Raw genomic sequence first — 25398 nt, 5'->3', positions numbered from 1 at the left:
TTCAGTTAAATGGGCGAAGGAAGGAGTAAGAATGTTATAAATATAATAAAATATTTCATCTAAATAAATATTTCATCTAAATAAATTTCATCTAAATAAATATTCATCTAAATAAATATTTCATCTCCAGTTTCAATAAATGCTTAATTTAACTTCAGTAATTTGATGTTTAAGATTTTGGTAACTTGGTAATTTAAAGAGATGAAAAAGCAATTATTTATTGCATGAAAAATATTTTATATTTTATTAAAAGTTGTTGCTTTTAATTTTATTAAAACAAAATTAAATTGATCTTTTTCACTAGATTTTTTTCAATCACACCAAAGATGGTGAACTGTCAACTGACAATTACGGAACTTTGTTTCGTAGCCCCCAGTCACTGAATGCCACTGTGTGTTGGACATTATACTAGATGCCTTACCTACATTAGGCACAACCACTCTATTTTGTAAATACTATTGTGTTCAATTTAAAGAAGAGGAAACAGAAGTTCAGAAAGCTTAGGAAACATGCCTAAGTCTGTACAGCAGGTGAGAGAGCTACATTTGAACAGAGCTGACATTCTTTTCATGTTCTGTTAACTACCTCTCCTTTTTTTCCCTCTCAATTTTAATGCTGATACACATAAAGGAAAACTGAAAAGGTCTGATAATTCTAGGATTAACCTTTCCCAGCATCCAATACAGAGAACAGAAACCTCCAGGATTCACCTTCCTCTGTAACTGAGAGCAGAGTGCTTGCTGTAGCCCTGACTGTAGCAGGGACTTTGTGAGGAGCAAGAAAGCCATCTCCAGCTCATATCGCCATCCTGGCCATGGCATCAAAGTCCCGGGGAAAGTAGGTCTGCGGCAGAGACATTATCTTTATTTACTTTGTTTCTCATTTTTGGTTCTTATCTGCATAATACTATAAAAATATTGCTACTAATTTATCCAACATGCTTTTGTTAAGTATTAGATGTTGCTTAAAATGAAATAGAAAGCCATTGCTTTGTCAGTATTGTCAGAACGTTTTGGGGACGTACGTAAGAAATGCATGTAACAGTTGAATTACGGACCTAGATCAGACATGGGAAGAAATAGGTCCAGGAGTAGCTAGATGTTTAAAACCCTTATGTACCCCTCTCATTTGCTTCAGTGAAGCATCCAGGGTTTCTCAAGAGACAGCTCCTTCCTTTGCACTGAGGGTGGATCTGGGTTTTATGAGACAAGCAATTCGTAGGAGAGGGGTTCTTTAAGAAAATGAGCATAAAACTATGAACAAAATTAGGGGCAAGGGATAAAAAGAAGCCCCTGAAACTTGAGGGGCTTTGAAGTTTAAGCCTGATTAGCTTAATTTATTATGGTAAATTTATCTCTGACTCCATTGAATGTCATATATTATAATTATATATATGTAATAAGCAACCTACTGCCTATTGGTTTTTTTCCGATTATAACCAATGAACATTCCTTGAGGGTCAGGACTCTACTTTAAAGTCCTCTTAGCACCTTGCAAAGTTCCTTTTACATAGTAGCTATGTGTACACAAACCTGTAATTTATTTGCTATTGTCTAGATTATAGAAACTATAAAGAAGAAACTTTCAGATACAGTATATTTGACACTTTATAATAGTGAGTTGTTTGTTGCTCACCAACTAAGCCCCCTTTCTTTCGGAAACAGGAATCCAAATTTCCTCCCGTCAACTCTTAGCCTAGTGCATGAGGAGACATTTTCCGGGATTTCTGGCAAAGGAAAGTTTCTTTTGTCTTCCATGTGAGCTACATGGAAGATGTAAGATGGTAAGCATTGGTAAGATGCTCTCTCTTTCTTTGGATAGTATGATGTGAGGTCTGGAACTGTTGCGGCGATTTTGCTCCTAAAAGGGGATTGCTTGGAGCTACTGGAGGCCATCCAGAAGAGGCTGAGTATGAAGTCCACAGATGGGAAGGCAGAGAAGAACAATGGAAAGAACTCTGCTTGGTGGCATTATCTGCATCACCGGAAATAAATCTGACTGAAAACTAAACCTTTCTCTGAATTTTTTAGCTGTGAGAACCAATGATATTGATTTATTGTTCAAGCCAATTGCTCAAGCTGGGTTGTCTGAAATATTCATTCAAAAGTCCTGATATAACTAGAATTCATAAAGCCAATTTAATGTAGAGGTATAAAGAAAGAGAAGAAATTTTCAATTTGTTTAGGATTGTACATTTCTTAACTTTTATGCAGTAAAGAATATAAAAATTATTTGGGGCTCCAAATGTTGTTTACTAAGACAAATTCTAGAATTACTCACTGATAGGAATTATTACTTGGGTCCTAATCTCTGTTTGGGAAAAACTTCTTTTGTTATTGGAGATCTTTTAGAATGTTTCTGGTTAATAATATCATTAAAATATTCCAAATCTTCCTTGAGTTTCTGAAGATTACCAAACTCTCCATTAAAAATTTCATTTGTAGTGCTGGTTATAACTACAAGAATTTCATGTGCTTCTCAATGGTCATCTCTTCTCTATAATAATATTGCATTATTAGCAGTTTTTCTTTCCAGTTATTATATTTCAAATGTCATTATTCCCATTAGGCATATAATATGATATATTTTCATACATTAAAAACTTATTTATTAATGATTTTTATCAGGACAGTCTCGGGTTTCTAGCCCATTTGTAAGAAGTTCCTATTAAGAAATTCAATGAAGCATGGGAACAATGCAAGAGTAATTTATTAACACATCAAGAGGCTTTAATTTGCTACCATTTTCCTATCATGTTATTCTGACAGAAAATAAAGAACAAATTGCTAAAGCATGGAACATAGCAGAATTGGAAGAAAAGCTATCTATCTTTAGAGAACCATTGGTTCAAATGTTCACAACATGAAGGACTCTATGTTTGCAAAAGCACAGTTAGTATTCACATTGCCTAATTTATTTAGGCTGTCTGTTTACCTCTTTTATTTATCTAACACTAAATAAAATTAGGAGAGCACATGTGGGTCAGAAAGGGAAAAGTTCTGCCAAAAGGCATACAGATTAAATAGATCAGCTTTAAAAACCTGAAGAATGTTTACATATTCCAGTTACTTTAGAAACAGTGACTTCCTCATTTAATTTACCTCATTTTTTCTACATGAATAAACTAAAAATCTATAATTACTAGCAAATATTTTACCATATGCCTTACAAAATCTATATTAATCATAATGAAGGCCATATTTTCTTTGGTTGGGTTAGTGTTTCAAGAATATTTGAGTCCAAATGTCTTAGTGTACTTGAGCTTGCATTTTCCAATCTGCTACAGTCCCCACTATATCTACTGTCATAATGTAGGCCTCCCAGATTTCTGGTAACTATCTGAGTTTTCATCTCAGCTCTGGACTGGACTTTTTCCAAGATGGCTCAAATATGTTTGTTTTATTAACTCCTGTACACTCTTCCACCTAGTACAGTGCTTGACATACAACAGCAAGTGTGTGATAAATATTTGTTGACTGAATGAATGACTGAAAGAATGAACACATAAATGGAAGAAAGAAGGGAACTTTGGTCTGTAAGCTTCCTTTCACCACGATATCCCAGTTGATTTCAAAGAAAAAGGACCTTCTTCCCTGTTCTACAAATAATCTAAGATAGCTACAGTGGTAGTTAGCTTATGAGGTTTTAAGACTACGTATCATGCTACCTGAGAATCTACACTATACATGTTATTGTGTGTGTGTATATATATATATATATATATATATATATATATGATAGTGTCTAATACATAGTGCCTATTGAATTAATGTTAAATAAAACACATGTAGATAAGATTTTGTTAAAGAACTAGTTTAACAGTTTTCACCTTCATATTGATAAGTTAGTTTGTTTTTTTTTTACACTCAAAGATTACACCTCAACCTTAGCAATTCATGTAAAAAATGCATACCATTCTAATTCCATTACAGATATAGCAGCATATATTTATCATCATTATTTAAAATTTGAAATGCAATTCAAAGTATATGGCATATATTGATGATTTACTGCATTATATTTATATTCATAGCTAATGTTGATATGCTAGGTACTCTTCTAAGTTTTTTATACTTATTAACTCATCAAATCCTCACAACAACCCTACTATTATTGTCCCCATTATACAGGTGAGGAAACTAAGGCAAAGAGAAATGAAATAGTTGTCTAAGGTCCCAAACCAAGTAAGTGGCAGAATTAGGATCTAGCAGTCCAGCTCCAGAGTTCTTATTCCTAACCGCTATTTATTGCCTTTCATGTAGTTCTCTATAAATATAGTACATTCTTATTTAATTTTTGCAGAAAATGATTTTATCTTATTTAATTTTTAATTTTATAATTTTAATAATTATATTCTTATATAAAATAAGAATAATTTTAATCTTATTTAATTTTGCTTCCAGAGGGCAAGCCTTATGAATTACAGTGCTTATATCTACCTAAGCCTGAATACTTATTTGCACCTAGTAAATGGTTAAAGATTTTTGTTCAGTTCAAATAATTGTTCACTGGAACAATTACTATATTTGCAACCATATTGAAATTCAATTGCTATCTTTTTTTTTTTTTTTAACCAGCTGTGTGACTCTCAGTAAGATGTTGGCTAATTGATTCCTTAGGTCCCTTGAGTAATTATAATAGCATAGCTAAAATTAGCAATGAGCTAGCAAGTTTGATAAGGCAGTCACATAAAATATAAGAAATAGAGAGTGAATGACAGAGAAGAATATGCAAAAATTAGTATACAGGCTTCAAAAACAGGCTAAGAAATATTCCACGTGTAATAATAGCTCATATTCATGAAGTGCTTCTGTGTTCCAAGTACTATGTTACATTCTTTAAATGCACATGTCATTTGATCTTCACAACTGTATGAGGTAGGACAGTATTATTCTCGTATTACAAATGGGGAGATTGAGGCTAAAAGAGAGTGGCTTCTGGTCACACAGCTAGTAAGCAGTGGCATAGAGAACTTCAACTTAGGTGGGTCTAGTTTTCAAAGGCAAGAAAAAAGGCAAGAGAAGGTGTGCTGAGTTAAAAACCATTTGTGGGATTAATTTTAAATTGCTTGCATTTCATGCTTCCCTGCCTTGCAGGACTTATGCTACCCTTGTTCATGAGCTCCTCAACTCTCCCCCAACCAAAACCAAATGTATACGCATATGCCTGTATGCCTTTCGTGCTGCTGTGGTATGCTAAACCAGACAACTAAGTAGAATAGAAAAGGGAATGAAATTCAGAGTGAATGGCCTGAGGCTTAATATGGCTAAAGTATTGATATAAACTTTAGGGCTTGGCTCTGATATTAGCTGAGGCTAGAGAAAAGCTTTTGGGCCTTAGTATCTAGGTCTTCACTGAATTTCAAAGAGTTTAGTATCCCACTTAAGTTTCTTCTCAATAAATGAGGCGAACTAACCAAAAATTTGCTTCTTATCCTTATCACCCATTGTGTATTTTTTTCTTGCCATTTTTGGGCCAAATCTTCACTCTTTTATCTTAACAGACCCTTGATAAATTATTGTGCCCTACTTTCTTTTCAGTATCAAGCTCCCCTACAGTATGTGTGTATGTATTATGGTCAAGATAACAGTGTCTTATCACCTAAGAAATATACCACAGAAATTACTGGCCAAATTTTGTACTAATTTCAAGTTTCTCACCTTGACCTTTAAAACCTAGGATATCAGAACAACCTCTCCTTACATATGTTCCTTCTCAAATATCCATTTCATTTTGCCATACTAGTACTGTTTTATCTTCTTGTAGCTTAATTCCTATGCTAAGCATTGATGAAATTTAGATGCTGACTACAAAAAGAGAAGACATCCAGGTTTACTTTCTTACAAACATTAATTGAACATATATACTCTGGTAGAAATGCTTTTAGAATATAGCCTTACGAAGAAAATTGACTTCTATATATTTAAAAGTTACCTTTGATAGATCCCTGAAGTTTCCTGGAAGAGTCAAATCCAATTCTTCTGAGTCATAGTTTGTTAATACCCACGGAAACACGGGGTATTGGTTCAGATCGTTATATGTCCGTCCTAGTAAAGAAAAAGATAAATGAAAATCTGTATACACTAATTGCTTATGAAAGTGTTCCTGTGCTTCTAATAGATGAGGCAACTATTGCATTGCAGAAGAAAAGTAACTCTTTTGTTTATTGAACTATGTCTTCATTCAATCAAAAGCACTTATAACAATGCGTTTCAAGTGAACTTAATAATAATTAAGAAGTGAGTAACTAGAATTACTTTTTTATAATGTAACTTGTGGTAGTGATTGCTAGCTGTTCGTCATAATCAATTTCTCTTCTTCCTGGGCTAGACCACATTTCTCAGGCTCCCTTATTAGTAGCCATGGCTGTGAGACTTGGTTCTAATCTACAGAATGTGAGCAGAGATGGTATCTGCTACTTTCAGGCTTGGTCCTCTGCAACTTGTTGCATGGGTGCTCCATGCTCCATCTCTCTTCTGCTGACTATGATGAAGATGCTATTGCCACCCTGGAAGCAGAGCCTCATAAGCTGGGGTCCCTGAAAGTGATCATGGAGGAGGTCACCTGCTGGTCTGCACACTTGCAGATTATGTGACGGTGTTCTACTATAACGAGTATATATCCAGAATTCTATTGCCAGTATACAGCATACTACATTGTGCTTCTATTAAGAATGAATGTAGAGAATTTACAAGTTAACAGAAGTACTCTGAAGCCAGTACGAAAAAGCACCGAGGCAGATGTTATGCACATTTTTTTCACTCCCTTAAGTTCATGAATTTTCTTTTCGTATTATGTTGTTTCACTTTAGTGGAGAGCTGCTGAAGGTCAGGCTGAATTTTGTTTGTTGGTTTTCGTTAGTTTTTGACAGAATGACTTAAGCATTTTAGGTAGGACACTGAAGCCCATGGGACCGTGGCAAAGCTTAGGGAGAGCACAGGGCTGGCTTACCCTGATAAACTGACACTGAATAACATATGATCAGGTGAAATTAAGAGGAGCAGTATTAAAGAAACAGGGTCCAAAGAAAACTTCCGTTGGACAAGACTGTTTTTTGTAAAAATGCATTATGAACTGATCACAGGACTTTCTAAATTTCCATTCAAATCCATACAAAATAGCAATTTCCCTGATATTAGTGATATGATTTCATCTTGTGCTCCTTGTTGCACACCACGTTAGCATAACAGTAGCACAGATATGCATACATTATCTTATTCGTCATCAAGAACTGAAATTAAATGATACCTACCTCTTGTAGCAACTGGTAACTGTGACTGTGAAATAAAAACAAACAAACAAACAAAAAACCCCCCATAATCTGAGGAAGAACTAAATCTGCTAACTATTATAAGCATGAAATCAAATTAATTAATTCACTCAGTAAACATTTTATTCGGTGACTATTTTATCTGTTTCTTATATGAATCTCTGCATTTTACAACACAATTACTTATTGTTTTAAATATGTAAACTAATGTGGGTGTATATTATAAATGTAGGCAATTGATAGAAAGCAGAATGTTGCTTCCACTCTGCATTTCCTGGAGCAAGGTGAGAGTAAGGTTAGGGCTTCCTCTTTGTTCTCTGCCACAGCACTGTTGCAGATGTGTTATAGCTAATACTTGTCTGCCTCTCCACTAGTCCATAAACTCCAGAATGTAGGGTCTGAGTTTAAAAAAAAAAAAAAAAGCCTCTGTATATTGGCATATTTTGTTTGTCCGATAGATATTTGTTGAAAGAACGAATACATATGTGATAAAAATGCGATAAAATGAGCCAAATTTTAAAAGATGAACAAATCATAAGCTAAATAAAAAAGGAAAATTGCAGGATAGTCTTGTTGGAGGAAGAGGCCTATGCAAAGGCACAGAAGTACACATGAGAGAGCGGCCTGTGAATGTGCACGTTAAACCACCAGAAGGAAATATCTGTGGCCGATGAATGCACCTGCTTTATAAGTCTACTGTGATGAAAAATAGTGATGAGAATAAACAAGAATTTGGAACCTTTTAACTACAGTCTTTCGTATATGAAAATAGACTGCTAAAGCAGTATCACTGTAAAATGCACAGTGTAAAATTCTAAAATTTTAAATTTATTACTGAGAGTTCATGTTTATGTTAACCTAGGACACTTGATTACTCTCAGTGTTTTTTGTATGCGTGTATATATACAGAGAGTCTAGACTGGCTGGGCAGAGCTATTTCAGGGATTGTAAGTAGGCCCGTGGCATATTTAGTGCTCTGCCATTTTCTGGGTTACCATTCTACTTAAAAATCTATAGATTTTAATGAAAAAGAGGTCTTCCAATATATGTGTATTTTAAGAGAATAATTTGATGTTATTTATGTAACATATTTTCTATTACTTATGTAAATCAATAGCTGAAAATTAGACATAATAACTGTTTTTAAATTTTCTGATGACGTTTCATAACTTAAGGAAAAACTGTCAAGCTAAAATAAATAAAAAGCCAATTTACATTAACTCAGTACTTAAATGTATCATATAAGTACAAACAGCATAAAAATAGAGACTATACTTGAAGACACTAGCCTTTCACTAGGAATGATTTTCTAATTAAAGAAAAGATATAATGCTATTTTTGGAAAAAATACAAAGAAAAGAAGGTATCTTTAACATACACACACACACACACACACACACACACACACACACACACACACAAACACACACAAATTGATTGCTGTCTACAGTCACAGCTCATGGTAATTAATCTATCCTGCATTTTTTGTTAATTCACTTTTAATAATCTTTGGAAGAATCTTTAAAAATAAATGCTTAGAAAAATTTAGTAAGTTTTAAATTACTAAAGCTTTATAGCATGTTTTAAATCTAACAAATACAATAAACTATATAAACAGATGTTCTGACAGTTACATTAAAACCTTTTTATATAAAACTTTCCACATAAAAGCTTTGCAACATGGACAGTTAATGTATTATTTTTGATTTGAATTAAAAATTCACAATGTATTTAAAACTCACATGGATGAAGTTGGTACCCTGGGATTTTGCATTTATAAGTTTTAGCCATGAATTAGCATTATTACTTTAATTATTTTACCGAACACCTTTGTGAAATGAAAAAAAAAAAAACCCTGCTGTGTACTGAATCAACCAAAAAAGTGAAATATTTCCAAAATAATATCTGTTAAGTTCTGGCACATCTAGGTATTTATTTATTAATTTTTTTAGGATAATTGAAATTTAGTAAATAACCTTGTGCTGTTATTTCCTTTTCTAGCAGTAATAAGTGCAGAATTTTTTTTACTAACTATGCTTCTAAGGACTTACCTTGGAAGATTAATATTAACTATCACAAGCCTATGACACTAATCTACTCAAACAATAAAAGTGAAGCACAGTAAATGAGATTTCAGAAACACTAGATATGTTTCTTCATTTAAAAAAAAAAACTTTTAATTAAACCATCCAATTTAATGTTTTTATATGGCACTTTAGTTTTGAAGGTAAAGTGATCTAGAGACAGCTGACAAAGAAATTATAACTGCAATTCCTTGGTGAAAATGTTAATGACAGCAAAATATTGTTTAATTAGATGATTGCAGCATCTGGATTAGCACTCTTTAAGAGCGATGTTCCTGTGCTTGTCTGCTTCTTCGCACTTTACAGACATTTTGTCATCTCTAGGTCATTAGGAAAGAATTTTTAATGATTTTTCTAGAAGCAAGCAGTTCAAGTTACATTTAATTAGATGACAATAATAAGCCCAACACATGCAGTAGCTAAATATATACATAATTAACCAGGGAGGGCTTGTACATCACAGAGTAAAAAAGTAGAAAATGCTAAACAGGAGAAAAAGGTTGGGGTTGAGGAAGCTGTGCTGAATTCATTAGCCGATCATATGAAAAACAACTCAAAAACCTTTTAAAAAACCTCCCACATCTAACGGGATCATTTACACGAAGCTATGTTAGCAGTCAATGTGCTTTTTTTTTTTTTTTTAATGTAAGAATGCCAGATTTTAACATCATGTTCATAGTGTTATCTAATAAGGCATAAAATAAGGCATAGGCTGTATCTTTTGGAACACAATAAACGGAAATTAGGTCAACTCTGGGAATTAGAAGTTGAACCCACATTTTTAGTTAAACTCTATGCATCACTAAAAATCTTCCAAAACTTAATGTTCTTCAAAAATTAAGAAAACAAAACAATTGCTTCAAAATAGTTAAATAAGTTATACCACAGTACTAAGCTAGACTTTCATGCAGTTTTTAAGATCATGATTTCAAATACTATTTAATGAGATGGAAAAAGAAGAATGTGAACCTGTATGTGTAGCAGATTCCCAAAGATTACCACACAGAGAAAAAGAAAAAAACAGAAAAATCACCAAAATGTTAATTATGATATTTATGGCTAGTCTTCAAGTAATTAAATTTTTTTTTAATAGAAGGTAATAATATTTATTATTGAAGGTAAAGTGGTTCCCTACTCTTCATTCTTCTACATCTTTCTCATATGTATTAAAAATGACAAATATTTCACCCATATGCTTTCTTATCTTCTTAACTGAATCCAAGCCATACTCGTATTTAGTTTGAAATTTTTTATATTTTACTGTAGGTTCAGGGTAATTTCAAGTGAACCAACTATGAGAATATTCAACAGAATATTCCACGGGACTTCCCAGGTGGCGCAGCGGTTAAGAATCCGCCTGCCAGTGCAGGGGACAGGCCTTCAAGCCCTGGTCTGGGAAGATCCCACACGCCGCGGAGCAACCAAGCCTGTGTGCCACAACTACTGAAGCCCACGCGCCCAGAGCCCCCGCTCCACAACAAGAGAAGCCACCACAATGAAACGCCCGCGCACCGCAACGAAGAGCAGCCCCCGCCCGCCACAACCAGAGAAAGCCCGCGCACAGCAGCCAAGACCCAATGCAGTCAAAAATAAACAAACAAATTTTAAAAATATTCCCATTATCTATTGAGATTATTTTTATAGGGATTCTAAGCATTACACTCTGAAATAGAATTTCACATTTCTACATAACAACACTCCACTCACCCAGAACCCAAATAAATACAAATCACGTTTTTAGTAAACAATATTAAGTAAATTTTTAAATTACACTTTTCTATATTTCCAATTTTCTATAATGAGTATATATTAAATATATAAATATAACAAAAGAAAGGCCATGAAAACATTTATGGGCCTTTAGGTGTCGTTTCAAAACAGTATGTTTTCTGAATATTTGACAAGCTTCTTTTACTATGTGAAGTATCTTTACAAAACTTACACACATACAGGAAAATGTGTTTATTTATATGCATTTATGTATGTCACAGGAGGGTCTAAAAATCTACATACTGTATTGTATTAATACTAGGACACTGCTGCTGTATGCTTTATAGAGAGTCTTATTTTTAAAAGCATTTAAAAAGGAGAAAAGACAAATTGGCCAAGTATGAGAGACCTCAAGAAATGGAGAACAAGAAATGGGTCATAAAATGTATTTCACATTTCATGTTAAAAGAATATTTTGGAGAAAAAAGGTAAATCTGAGAGGGTAAGAGAGTTACTAGAATATTTTTATTGAAAATGTGAATTTATTAAGTCACATTGACCTATATTTTTAAAAACCAGAAGCCAGAAGCCAGAAAGGATTGCTTCATCTTCTCAATCAGATTCTATTCTATAACTCTTCTCTTTAATCCAGGAAATTTAAAGAATCCCTCATCCAGCAATTCTAGTGAATTCACATAATAGGTCATAAAATCATGCAAACACAGAGCATAAATATTAAGTCAGTTCAATTTGGTGAGCATTTATAGAGCAAAACTTTGACCTCATAATCTTACTGGAAAGAAGAGATACAGACATAAAATCCAAGGATGCCTTATCCTAAGTGCCAACATGGGTGGCATAGACAGCGCTATAGAAGATGTGAATGCTACAGGAGATTAAGACAATTATCGTAAGGTAAATCTTTTAAGAATATATGTGTGAGGAGGTGGTTCTCAAAGTGCAAACCTTGGACCAGTGGCATCAGCATCACCTAGGTACTTGTTAGAAATGCAAATTCTTGAGGCCCACCCTAAACCTACTGAATCAGAACCTGTTGGTTTCAGCAAGCCCTCCAGGTGATTCTGAGAACCACTCTATCCTGGATGGGGGGATGGTGGTTGTGTCACCCATGTCGTGGCTGGTGGCCTTCTCCAGGATTCTCCAGGAGTTGCCATGATCAGAAGAAAGCTCTTTCACGCAAGGTCGTATCTCCTTTCCAGGAATCTGCATCCAATGACTGCAAAGTGGAGGTAATGAAGGCCTGGCCGCCTTGCCTCAGGGCAAGACACCTCTGAAGGGTTAGTCTAGCTCCTGGTTCCCTGTGGGATCTGCTGAGGCCTTTGCTGCAATTACTCTGGGGTTCAATTTCTCCTTCTGCCCGCTTCTACTTTCTTCACTCCGCTCACAGATGTTGATCCCAAGGACACTCTCCAATAAACTTCCTGCAAGCAAATCTCTGTCTCAGACTCTTTCTCTGGATCTGAGACCTAGCTGAACACAGTACTAGGGTCTACATTAGAGATGATAATTCCAGGCCCAGATCTAGTACTAGAATATGCCTGTGGACAAAAGTCAGGATGGTAAATAAACTTCAAAAGTTCTTTTGATGAAATATAAATTAAAATAATTGTCTAAAAATCATTAATTGTTTCAGTCTTAAAAGTAGTTACAGATTAAGGCCAATGATTGGAGGTGAAATTGAATGGTGCCATGATATCCTGAGGCAGTATGGTATAGTAAGTGAGTGAAGCTCTACAACCAAACTACCTACGTTAGAATCCTGACTTCTTCACTTATTAGCTCTGTGACTTGGGCGAGTTATTTACTTCTCTGCACCTCATTTCCTCATTGGTGAAATGGGGATAAGAACTCTGGGGTTATTGTTAGGATTAAATGAGTAAATACACATAAAACCCTTAGAACCATATTTGCAACACTGTAAACTGCTCAGTAAACATTAACCATTATTTGCCATTTTTTCCTGAATGTTGATATTAATATTAAAGAACTGTATCAAAAAGAAATGATAAAACTAAACAAATAATAAAAATTTTTTTCCTGAATCTTGATATTAAGAATAATTAAAGAAATGTTTAAAGAAGACTATGATAAGATATAAGCCAACCATTTATTGCCTTTGGATTACCCAGGAAATTAAATATAATTTGTCAATAAGAACACTAACATTCTCTCAAGAAATGATAAATCTAAAATTTCAATCAATTGACTTATAAGTATTTATTGAACAATAACTGTATCCCTAAAACTGTGCTATGAAACAACATGATCATTTAGTGGTACCCATGTTAGTAAAAGTGGTATTGGTACAATTTAACATCTTTATAGTTCCCTTTATTCTAGGAACCTTCAGAGTCCTTTCTTTAGAGAACTCTGAAAAGTGTTCCATTAAGAGGAGATAAATGGATATGAATGGATATATAATATTCTCCACAAATCAGGAAAATAGACAATTCTAACTGCTTCCTAAATAAGTACTCAATTGTGGCTTTGGTGAAGCTTCTCTATAATACCATCACCCATATCTTTAATGCTGGTGCTCAGTATAAACTGGCACCCCTACTCAGAACTTCAGGATGATGGCAAAGGAAGAATTAGCAGGGATATATATATTCAGGGAGAGTACCTCAGGGTATTTATATTCATAACTTTTTCCAATTTGTCATTCTACTTCTGTATGAAGGTTCATTTTGTCTGGATAATCATCTACGTATGACAAAATTCTTAGAGTTCATTTAAAGCCCATCTTTTCTATGAGGCCTCCCTTGATTAGACTATCTCATACTAACCTTTCACTTCTCTAAACTTTCACTACAGTTAATGACACTTAATCACATGCTTTCTTATATGTTCTAGATGTTTTCTTATGCAAATCTTGTTCTGATAATTAGATCTTAAATGGCTAGAGCAATGATACTCAAACTGTGCATGAGAACCACATAGAAGGCTCACTAAAACGCAGAGAGCTGGGCCCCACTCAGAGATTCTGATTCAGCAGGTTTGAGGGGTCTGAGAATTTGCACCTTCAAGTCCACAGGCAATACTAATACTGCCAGTCAGGGGACCACACTTTGTCAACCACTAAACTAGAGCATATTACAGTGATTTCTACTTTTTATATAATGACATCGTGCATTCGATCATTTACTTACTTTTTTTCTTTGCCATACCGGTTGTCACTACTCTAATCCAATTTTTTTTTTTTTTTTTTAATTTATTTTTGGCTGTGTTGGGTCTTCATTTCTGTGCGAGGGCTTTCTCTAGTTGCGGCAAGCGGGGGCCACTCTTCATCGCGGTGCGCGGGCCTCTCACTATCGTGGCTTCTCTTGTAATCCAATTTTTGACTCCACATTTTTTTTTTCCCCTTGGAGTGGCTTCTGCTTACTTTCTAGTGAATTGTTACTCACATTTCAATTTTCAACTTAAATGTTGCCTGTGAGAAGCCTATGAAAAGACTATAAGAAGCTTCTCCTGTAAATGTAATGCCTTCTGGACCTAAGACTTCAAATAGCTTTGTATATTTTCTCATTATAATAATTACGGCTTTTTGCTGGAATTGCTGGTGTACACGTCTGTTTTCCTGACTATACTATGACCCCTTCAAAGGCAAAAACCATACTTTGCTTTCCTCTTAACTGTCAGTGTGAAATAGAGTGTGTGGCACATAGTAAAGTGTTCAGTAACTATTTATTAAAATGATGAACAAGTTGATTTCATATCTAGAGTCCTGTAAGGCTCTCCTAACAGCTCTCCCTAACTGTAAGGTATTTTATTTCTGATTCATGCCATATATAACTAGCAGTTTAATTGTCCTGAAATTCCATACTGCAGTGCCTTCTACTACAGAACTATACTGACTCCTGGATTCAGGCTCCTTACAGTCTGGCTCTTACCTATAGCTCCAGTAGTATCTCCTATTATTCTCTGCTGCAGCCAAGATATGATACTCCCGTCCACTGAACACATAACACATATTCAACTGGGAGAAATTTGTAAAGCTCTGCTCTTTTTCTTCTCCCCAAACACATTCATAAAATTTCTGTACTCTGCTTAGCTCTTGCAGCATTCACTATTTATAGCACTTATTCAGCACTTACCATCAGCTGCCTTAAAATGCTCTCATGTATATTTCATTCACCCATCTAGTTATACGCGCTCTGAGTTCCTAGTTCCTACCTTATACTTCTTTTTATCGCATTGTCTACAACAGACAGACTTTAATGTTTAGTTATAATCATTGTAAAGAAAATACCCAATAAATTCTTAAAAGAAAAAACCCAGTGGTCTATACATTTTTTATGTCACCAAATAAAACAGACCCCAAGTACTCAAAAGAAGATAGCAAGACAGTCAAATTCCCCTTACAATCTGCATGTTCTGGCTCAGAAATCCAAAAACTGTCTCAAACAGAAAAAAAGCCATGTCTATACTGCTCAGGGGCAGCTTTTAGAAGGGATCATGATGTTATCTCTATCAGACTGCAATCTTTCTAGAGATAGAGAAACAAACTCCCAGAAAGCAGCAGGCATGAAGTGGGTGGTGGTTATAGGGGGAAGTATACCACATTGTGGGAAATGTGGCTGACATGAGTAAAAGGCAGTGAGAAGAGATGGAGACTAGAAGAATCCTTTAACACAGTGAACTAGATAACACTCCATCCAGAGGATAGACAGAGAGAATCCCATCTTAGAGTAGCAGAACCTTTTAGTAAGAATACCAGCTCCACTGGAAACTGAACTACAAATGAGGTACATCACCCTGTCTTCCAGTGTTAACTCCGAAAGCTCCAAAGGGGTAGCACAGACAAGGAAAAAAAAATCATGTGCTTATCTATGACATATGGTAGACAATGAGTCTTGATAGATCCTTCAAGATAGATAATAGAAAAACCTAACAGAGGGAATATGGAAGAATACTGCAGAAGAATGAAAAGAGAATATTATCCTGAAAAATCAGGTAAAGATCCATGTAGCTGAAAACAATATACTGTATTAAAGAGAAGAAAATTTTAATAGAGTTGAAATCCTTCCTAGTATGCAAAAGTATATGGACTCCAAAAAATAAGTGTTTCATAATAATATGGATTCTGGTAGTAAATTGTATTGACAAAGATAAGCAATGAATGAGAAGTAAATTGAGTTAAAGTTCTTATTTTGCATAGGAGTGGTTTAAAATGTTGATTCATTTTTGAGTTCAAAAGGAAGAGAAATATATTTTAGAGGATTTTTTAAAAAATTAAACATATCAATATTAATTCTCTAGGAGAATGAATAGCAAAAAGCCTATGTTCTAAATCACTAAAAAAGTAGGCAAAATTTATTTATATGGCCAAAGAAAAACAAAATAATGTGAAAGGGAAGAAAATATTGAAAGCAATAGTATAATACAAGATGATATAAGACCAAACATATCAGTTGTTAAAACAGATGGAGAGACTTCCCTGGTGGCGCAGTGGTTAAGAATCCGCCTGCCAATGCAAGGGACATGGGTTTGAGCCCTGGTCCAGGAAGATCCCACATGCTGCAGAGCAACTAAGCCTGTGAGCCACAACTACTGAGCCCGTGTGCCACAATTACTGAAGCCCGCGTGCGTAGAGCCCGTGTTCCACAACAAAGAGAAGGCACCGCAATGAGAAGCCTGCACACTGCGATGAAGAGTAGCCCCTGCTCGCCGCAACTAGAGAAAGCCCGCGCAGCAACAAAGACCCAACACAGCCAAAATAAAATAAATAAATAAATTAATTAATTAATTTAAAAAAAAAGACAGATGGAAACAGATATCAAACATGGCTACTGAAAGATTTAAAGTCCAAGATAGAGTTAAAACTTGAAATTCCACCTATGCTCTAGGACACAGAGTTGGCAGATCTGAGATTCTATCCCCTTCACTTTGGTAATGAAGCTTATGCTACATCGTGCTGTTCACCTAAATATGCTAATGAAAAGGTTCTTTATATTTCAGATGTTTAAGTTCATTCTATCTCTATATGTAAATGTGTTAATTAAATAGTATAACACATTTCCTTCATCTTTGAGGAAGTAAATAGGTTTCTTTAAGATATATACATTGTATACACTGATATGTGAATATATATGAAGTATGTCATGAAGATATATGTATATAATGGAGATGTGTGTATAAAATATATAATAAAATTAATATATGTAATAAAACAGTTCTTTGGTTGTAGCTCTAGCATCCTATTAGCAAAGGAATTAACATTACAATATGTATTAAATGATTAAAATGCAAAACCACTTCAAAAACTTTTTTATCCCTTTTTGTTGACACATCAAGTTCTCTTGTCTATGTAATACACATCTATATCATCCATATTTAATATATGCCATAGTACCCATATTCACACGTATATGATAGATTAAAAAGAGGAATATTACAGTTATCCTTTTAAGCAATGATTCAGAGAACAGGGCTCTCAATTCATAGTTCTGAGCATTCATTCATAAAAGAACAATGATCATAGGTAAGCATATGCATTTATGTAGTTTTAAATTCATCCGATTGTAAAAAGTTTTTGTAGAGCCTGATTTACAGAAGTAAACTCTTTGTAATTCAACATGAATAAGGGCTTTGGAGATTAATTTAGTAAAAAAGAAAGAGGTACTTAAATCTCATAGACAGGTTCAGCCACTGACAACCACTGATTTAGCAGAAAAACAAAGCCACTACCTTCTCTTAATTTACAAGCATGGTACCGCCGAGGTTGATGGCAGTTACTCATCATTTAGAAATGTAATCTGATTTTATATTTTCATTTGAAGATTTTAAGAAAAAAAAAAATGCTGTAACCCAATCATGCCATAATCCAGGTGACATCTGTACTAGGCGGAATCCTGTTGTTATTCTCCTGTCTAGCTGCTACTGCTGAGAATGACAAAGTAGTGAAATTACATTTTCCCATTATTATTTCCAGACACTCTCTGGCAATGGTTTGTTGACTCTAATAAACCGTCAGACAAAGCTGTCAGCAAAGGAAATGGCAGAAGGAGAGCAAGAAAAAGCCTCTTCAACAATAAATGCATCTAAACCTTGGTACTAGCTTGTATAGTTTCTGATAGCAATTTAATGTGAGTGCTTCAATATTTATTCTAATGCTGTATTTGAATTCTAAGGCGAACAATGCATTCCATCAAGTCACATTACCAAAGATTTCTGATGAACATAAACATATTATGAGATTAAAGAATAAGATGTCTTACCTGCTATAGTGTTAAGAAACATCAAATATTCGAAGTTTGAAATTTCCCTTCTTTGCCAACGCTGAGTCATGTTGGAAGATTTATAAAGCTGTCGAGGAGTGGCTAGTGATATCCTCCTAGCAATTAAGCAAATCATAACAGTCCCTTTTAACTCATGACTTTTAAAAGTCCAATAATAACTAATGTATTGATTTGATATTATTCAATTTATGGTTTATCTTTCTGAGATACATTACAAAATATATTTTAGCTGTAGATATTAGCAATATTTGAAAAATCTGTTATAGAGAAGATATATTTATTTACTAAGGATAACCCAATATGAAAGCACCTATTTGTATAATATGGCTCCAAGTGGGTATTTTATAAGTCAATAACAAAAAAAGGTGAAACTATGCTCAAAATAAGTCAAAGTAGCTTTTGAACACTACAGCAAACCTACTCCATACTATAAAGCTAGGTAGACAGTCAGCAGCTTAAACGCATTTGACTTAACCCTTATAGACTAATGCTGCCACTGAACTTTCCACGCCTGCCTCTGCGCAGTGTGTGCACACGTGCACAGCCTCTAACCACACAACACCCATCCCCCTATGAGGTCAGAAACAAACAACTGGGAACTTTGAAAATGTACGAATTCATAAGGGACATAGGAATATCGTAAGGGAGTAAATCAGGATAATTTGTGTAAATTATGAACCTTTGAAGGTACAATGTGTTCCTATAAAAAAGAATGAAAGCTGGCTGTATTTGTAGAAGTATGATAAGGCTAACTGATTTTCTAAAACGTTCACCACTTAAAATATAAGTTCCCAAACTTTTTAAATTTATGCCACCTTTAGGGTCTCAGGAATTTTTTCATGGTGCCCCTAGCCCAAGAGAGACACCTAACGGTTCTGTTTATTACGTAGTTAGGTCTAAATAACTGAATACCTGAGCCTTAACAACTTAGTAGCTGTTTGAGAATATAATACTCAAAAATTGAAAGAAAAATAATATTTTATTTCATTCTTAACTAACCACAATTACTTAACTAAAGGAATGTACTGCACACCTGTTGGTCACTGCGCAACTTAAACCTTGGAATCATATCTGACACCACCACCTACAATGCCTGTTCCACATGAATTTTCATGCACCACTTTTTTTTTTTATTACCAGAGCAACCCCTATAAACTAGTTTCACAAAGCTAAGATGGCATCAAAAAGAATGCAAGAATGCAGTCCTATCAAATGTTGAAACTTAGAACTAACTCACGCTAAGAGTTTGTGCAGCGTCTAATAGATGTTGTGTTTCCCTAAAAAATATAAAATGCCCTGCAGTAGCCCTGAGAGTGCACTGTGACATCTCAGGGCTCCGTGGTGCTTATTTTGGGAACTGTGGACCTAAGACTATTTTTGTCACCCATGTATTATTATCATATGTTTCTATTCACATGGGATCTTAATAGCCATGGCAGGAGCTAAGATATATGTTAGCTGAGGTAAAGGAGGGAGGAAGGAAGAATGGGAAGAAACTTGTTCTCTCAAATTCAAATCTGAATTAAGAATTTTAAAAATAATTATGTGTAACTCAATGTTTAAAATATTAACGTAATATGTTGTAGCAGCCTGGTCACATATTAACATTTTTGAAGAACTTTCCTAGTTACATATATTTGAGATAATAGATCCTACTGACTCCAAAAGAACTATGTCTAAGTCTAATGATTCACTTCATTGCAATAGTAAAGGGTATATATATTCCATACTTCAATTCTATAATTCAGCGTACTTTTCAATTAATTGGTAATATGATTTTCACAGGGCTACTTAAAGGGCTTCCAGATTTTGATCCATACTGGCACCACTTCTCAAAATTTTCCAGATACACTCTCATTCATACAACTATTGATGTTATAAACTTTTGCCTTGATTCTGACTTTGTCATGGCAACATGCTAAAATATTTTCTGAATTATCAAAGAATAAACTATGTTTACCCAATTTTTATTTGCTACTATTATAATTATGTGCTCAGTCCAACTTTTGTTGGATTACTATCATAATCATATTCTTGCTAATCTGACTAAAATCCTTACCTGTAGCATGCTTAGTCTGCTAAAAGCAATGTATATAATAAAGTTGTAAATTTATTTGTTGACATTTTATACCTAGACAATTTAAGAAGAAAATTGCTGATCTGGAAATAATTCTGCGCACCAAAAACACTCAAAAACCAAAACCAAATAAATCCCGATAAGGGGAAATAGGAGGAATCATGGGAGAAAGTTATCATGTCATTCTTAGAGTATGCAGTGGTGAAGAAAAATATGGGCAAACGAAATGAATTTAGAAAATCAGATTACTATTAGCAAGTTCAGGGAAAGGGTCAGCTTTTCCTGTTCACTGCTCTCTCTTTTCTACTATAAACTCACTGAGAGCAGGAACTGTTCTACATACTGTTATGTCCTTAGCATTTAGCAATGCTTGACCTATATAGTAGGGTCTCAATAAGTGTATACCAAATGACTTGAATTATTGGACATCTATCCTAAAATTAAAAAATGGCTAAAGAGAGATGAAATTCAAAAAAAATTTAAATAATTCAATCATAAGGAGAAGCAAAATGGGAAACAGTAAATCAATAGGGCTATTCAAAATATCCTATAAAAATTTAGATATTAGAATGAGGATAGTTGGTACATATTTGGGCTACAGTAAAATGCTTTTAGAACTGGGGGATAAGAAGAAGATAAAATTGCCCTGTGGAAAAAAATATTAAGTACCATAACAAATGGTGACCATTTAAAATCATTAACCCTATGTATGCAACCAGGTATATTCTTAGTAAGTAAAGAATCTAACTAAATCCAAAATTTATTGATTGTAATGACTGTCTGAATAGAAAATACATTAACCAAATAATGGCAATCAGTACGGAGTCTAGAAAATGGGCAAGTTTTTTGTCAGTATTTTTCTTTTGTTACGCAGGGGTAAAGGTATTGTTCTTTTGACCAATGTGGATCACTTTGATAGAAGACACAAAATAGAAATTAAGAGAGTGGGCTATGATCTTGGGCAAGATAAGTAACTTATCTAAACCAAAAATTTCCTATCTGTAAAATGGGATATGAATACCATTAAGAATCCACATTAAGAACATGGTTGTTTTAAGAATTAAGGGCTGAGAGCCCCTCTGCGATGTGAGGACACATCGAGAAGATGACCATCTATGAATCTGGAGTTGGGATCTCACCAGACACCAAATCTACTGGTGCCTTGATCTTGGACTTTCTAGCCTCCAGAATTGCCAGAAATAAATATCTGTTGTTTATAAGCCCAAAACAAACAAACAAAAAAGAATTAAAGGAAATAATGTTTATAAACTAAAACACAAAGTATAGTCCCTGGCACATGGGGAGTACTCAGCAAATGAGACCCATGGATATAAATTAAAGGGGCATTCATTAGGCTATGCTAGCTTAGTGGAACTATTCCTTCTGTTCTAAATTTTTGGAATGTGATCTCTTCGGTGGGCTTGCCCAAAAAGCGGCCTAAATGATATGTGAAGTCAATTTTCTGGCAGTATACCTGCTTTTGAGTTTGATCATTTTTGTTTGTTTCTAAAGCAGTCTCCTATGGGCTTAGCTTAGAGGAAGTTCCCTAGAGTTTGATAAATTCTGCTTTAAACTGACAAAACCCAATGTCAAAAAAAACACAGCAAAGAATGGATCCCTTGGTGATTTTACCAAGATACTCTCAGCTGGAAGGCTTCTACTTGTAGGAGCCAGACATCATCCCTTCCCTTTGACAATTCTCTAAGTGTGACAGGATCTTACATATCACACACACATATATTTATACAAGTATGTGTCTATGTCTATTCACCTACCCACCTACCTACCTACTTCCTCACCTACCTACCTATCTATATCTGTGTATGCATGCATGTATGTGTATAGTGTATAGGTGTGTTCACTGTTCACAAAGTGCCTTCATTTTATGATCTCAAGACATTCGTAAAACATCTCTTTGCAAAGATACTGTTCCCATTTTATAGCAGATGAAAGTGTCATTCCCCTTGCCTAATGTTATTCATTCTTTCAACATACATGTATTGAGCTCCTACTAAGTATCAGGCTCTATCACTGCCAGTAGTATCAGGTCTAAGCCTAGATTCAGTGTTCCTCTTACCCCCATCTGCTACTTCTAAGTCTATATATCACAGCAAGTATACAAAACTGAATTTACAAGTATTTTATTAGGAAACTAATAATGAGTTGAGCCTTTGGGGGGAAAGCCAAGGGGACAACAAAAGAGTGTTTTAAGAAAGAATTTCCAAACTTACTAAACATCTATTTTGTCTCCAGTTTTTCTATCAAGAAGAATGATCTTCCAAAAATCAAAGAGAGACCAAATGTGGTTAAAAGGAAAATAATGCTCATAAAAGGTAAGGAATATAGTACAAGAGCTTCTGGTTGTTTTTAATGAATTCAGGTCTGGACAAGTCTAACAGTACTAAAGGAAATTAGAAAACTCTATTGGTAATCTTTGAAGAATCATGATCATTGAGAAATACGCCAGGAGGCAGATGATTATTTTTTAAAAGGAAAAAGGCCTATTTGTGAGTTCTTAATGTCAATTCTTGGAAAAATTCTTGAATTGATGATTAAACAATTTGTAAGTACTTGGGAAAGGAAGTAGTGATTACTATGAGTCAGCTTAGATTCAATAACAAGTCTTGCAAAACTAACTTCATTTTCTTTTTTTGATAGATTAAATGCATTTTTCTTTTGACCTGTATTTTATATAAGTACTTCATTATCTACTAATGTCTTAATTTAATATTGTCATTCAACTAGCAAATATCCTGGGCATGTGCATACATGTCAGTGAATTGGTCTTACACTGTAAACTTAATACGAGAATAGATAACTTTGTAACGCAGGGTAACTCCAGTTGAGTAGCACTTAAAAAGCACCTTTGCAATAAGGCAGTGTGCTAAGTATTGTAGATTAAAAGATAAATAAGACACAGTCCCTGTCTTTTACATGTCTGTAGCCTGTTTAAGAGAAGATAGACAAAGATTAGTTTTCCTTTCCATGCGTGCAGTGCTCTGCAACAATTCCCAGGGACTTAATGATCTATGCGGGAGACACTGTTGCTTGTCTGTCCAAAGCTGACATAGAAAATGTATTTTTTTCAGGTAGGAAGTGGCAGGGAGTTGAGATATATTTTTCCTTGAATTCTAGGGGATGGTTTGGCTTCGTGTTCAGCATTCAGTGATTGTTTTAGGGGCAGGAAGGTGACCCCATTCTGGCCAAAGGGACCTGAGATAAAAATTGCTAAAGGCTTCTAAATATACTCCGTCCTAAAACACAGAACTTCAAGGAGAAATCCTTTGTGTCTTTTTCCTACTTGAATGCAGTTGTGTGAAGATGTGGTGTCTGGAACAGTGGTGGTTATTTTGTGAATATGAGGCTAACTGAGAGTCCTGACATCACTGAACCTCTGAGCCAATACGAGCAACTCCTTCTTAACTCCACATCTTTCATAAAACAAACCCCCCGAAGCAAAACCTTTATTGCTTAAGCCACTTTTAGTTAGGTATTCAGTTACTTGGAGCCAAAAACCAACTAACTGATATTAGTGATAAACATAATTACTGACTATGTTTTCTACTTAGAATAGTATTTTTCAATAAAATAAGATTTCAAAATAATGCTTTTAAAATACCAAGATGAAAGATTTAAGAAATGATTAAAATCACATCATAATTAATGACTATTAATCTCAATAAGCTCTGAGAGTTTTATTACTTTAATGAAGAAGCATTTATACATAGCATTTATAAAAACAATTTGTATGCTATTACACAACAATTAATCACAAACATTATGAGGCTTTTGGTGTGTCTTTTGTGAGATCTTCAGCAAAAATGTCTTAATTATGTGCCAGCTATAATATGCAATCAACTTTTTTACTTCCTCATTTATATATGTGTTAAATAAAATTATGCCCTATTCTGTCATTCTTAAAATAGCTCTTTTCATAACCTCTTTCCCTACAAATGACCTGCAGAGGAAGACAATTCCTTGATTTTCAAAATAATTATAATGGTATAAGCTTATTTAGATTTCCATGGTATTGAGATTGAAATATGTTAACAAACCGTAGATAATGTGTAATATGATACAATTACCTGGCTTGCGGCAAACCATAGCTGGTCCCTACTCCAACCCGAGGCAAGCTATAGACGACTTTTTTTACTGTTGCTTGATCAGGGAAATTAAACATAACTGAGGCTGTGGTAAGAAGAAAAAACATGATTTAGAAAACCATAGGAGAGCTAACCATCAATTTCAGAAATCATTTTCAAGTGCCCTTCATGATTTATTGGTAAAGGTAATGAATCTTCATGGGAAATCAGATTTCTGTGTAACTTTATCCATGAGAAATCTAGGATTAATGTTTTCAAGCAAATTAATTCTTTTTGTATTTTTATTTTAGTGAGGGCATATCAAAGAAAGAAATAAAACAGAAAAAAAAAATCAAGTCAGTATCACACCATGTAAATGAATAACATCCAAATATGAGCACATTTTCTTTCAAAATATTTAAGGGGACTTACTTCGGTTTGCCATAAATACTTCCAAAGCAGTGTTTTGTAGAAGATAACGTCTTGAAAATACAGCTCGTATCTCGCTGAACATCCATTTTCCATGAAGTCCCTCAGTGTATGCAAGAACCTAAAATAAACAGTTTAAAGGGAAGCGTCAGTTAAATACGTGTCTAAGACTCAGTGTGACAATATCTTAGACAGTGCTGTATAAAACTCAGTAAATTAGGAATTATCTTCCTGAATTCATGATATATCACAATATTGTCAAACATTTGATTCTGTATATTTGCGAAATTTCTACCTTTCTAAATTTTTAGTTGGCTCATGAAGAAATGAAGGAACAGAAAAGTTATATGTTCAAGGTGACCCTGTGACTTAAAACAGAAAACGTGTTATGCTTTTGTGGTCTTGTATATGATTGGTTGGACCACGTGGCCTGACATACACTTTTGGTTCTTTTCTAATGTCACTTTTCCTCCCTCTTCCTTGCTTA

The 25398-nt window shown here is 34.4% G+C and overlaps 1 protein-coding gene across 8 annotated transcripts in view; it reads right to left on the bottom strand.

The window, feature by feature from the left end:
* The window catches only part of NBEA (neurobeachin), a 612623-nt gene that overhangs the window by 97998 nt on the left and 489227 nt on the right, over nt 1–25398 (bottom strand). For all 8 annotated transcript variants that reach the window (XM_059902450.1, XM_059902451.1, XM_059902453.1 and 5 more), the window contains 4 exons: nt 24915–25032; nt 24486–24588; nt 18303–18418; nt 5935–6047 (listed from right to left, as the gene is read on the bottom strand). In XM_059902450.1, the coding sequence (XP_059758433.1) occupies nt 5935–6047; nt 18303–18418; nt 24486–24588; nt 24915–25032 (450 nt within the window). The remainder of the gene's footprint in view (nt 1–5934; nt 6048–18302; nt 18419–24485; nt 24589–24914; nt 25033–25398) is intronic.

Source organism: Balaenoptera ricei, chromosome 18 (assembly GCF_028023285.1).
Source record: "Balaenoptera ricei isolate mBalRic1 chromosome 18, mBalRic1.hap2, whole genome shotgun sequence".
Lineage (NCBI taxonomy): Eukaryota > Metazoa > Chordata > Mammalia > Artiodactyla > Balaenopteridae > Balaenoptera > Balaenoptera ricei.
Note: the sequence above shows the minus strand (reverse complement) of the source record. Positions and strands in the feature narration are given on the sequence as shown.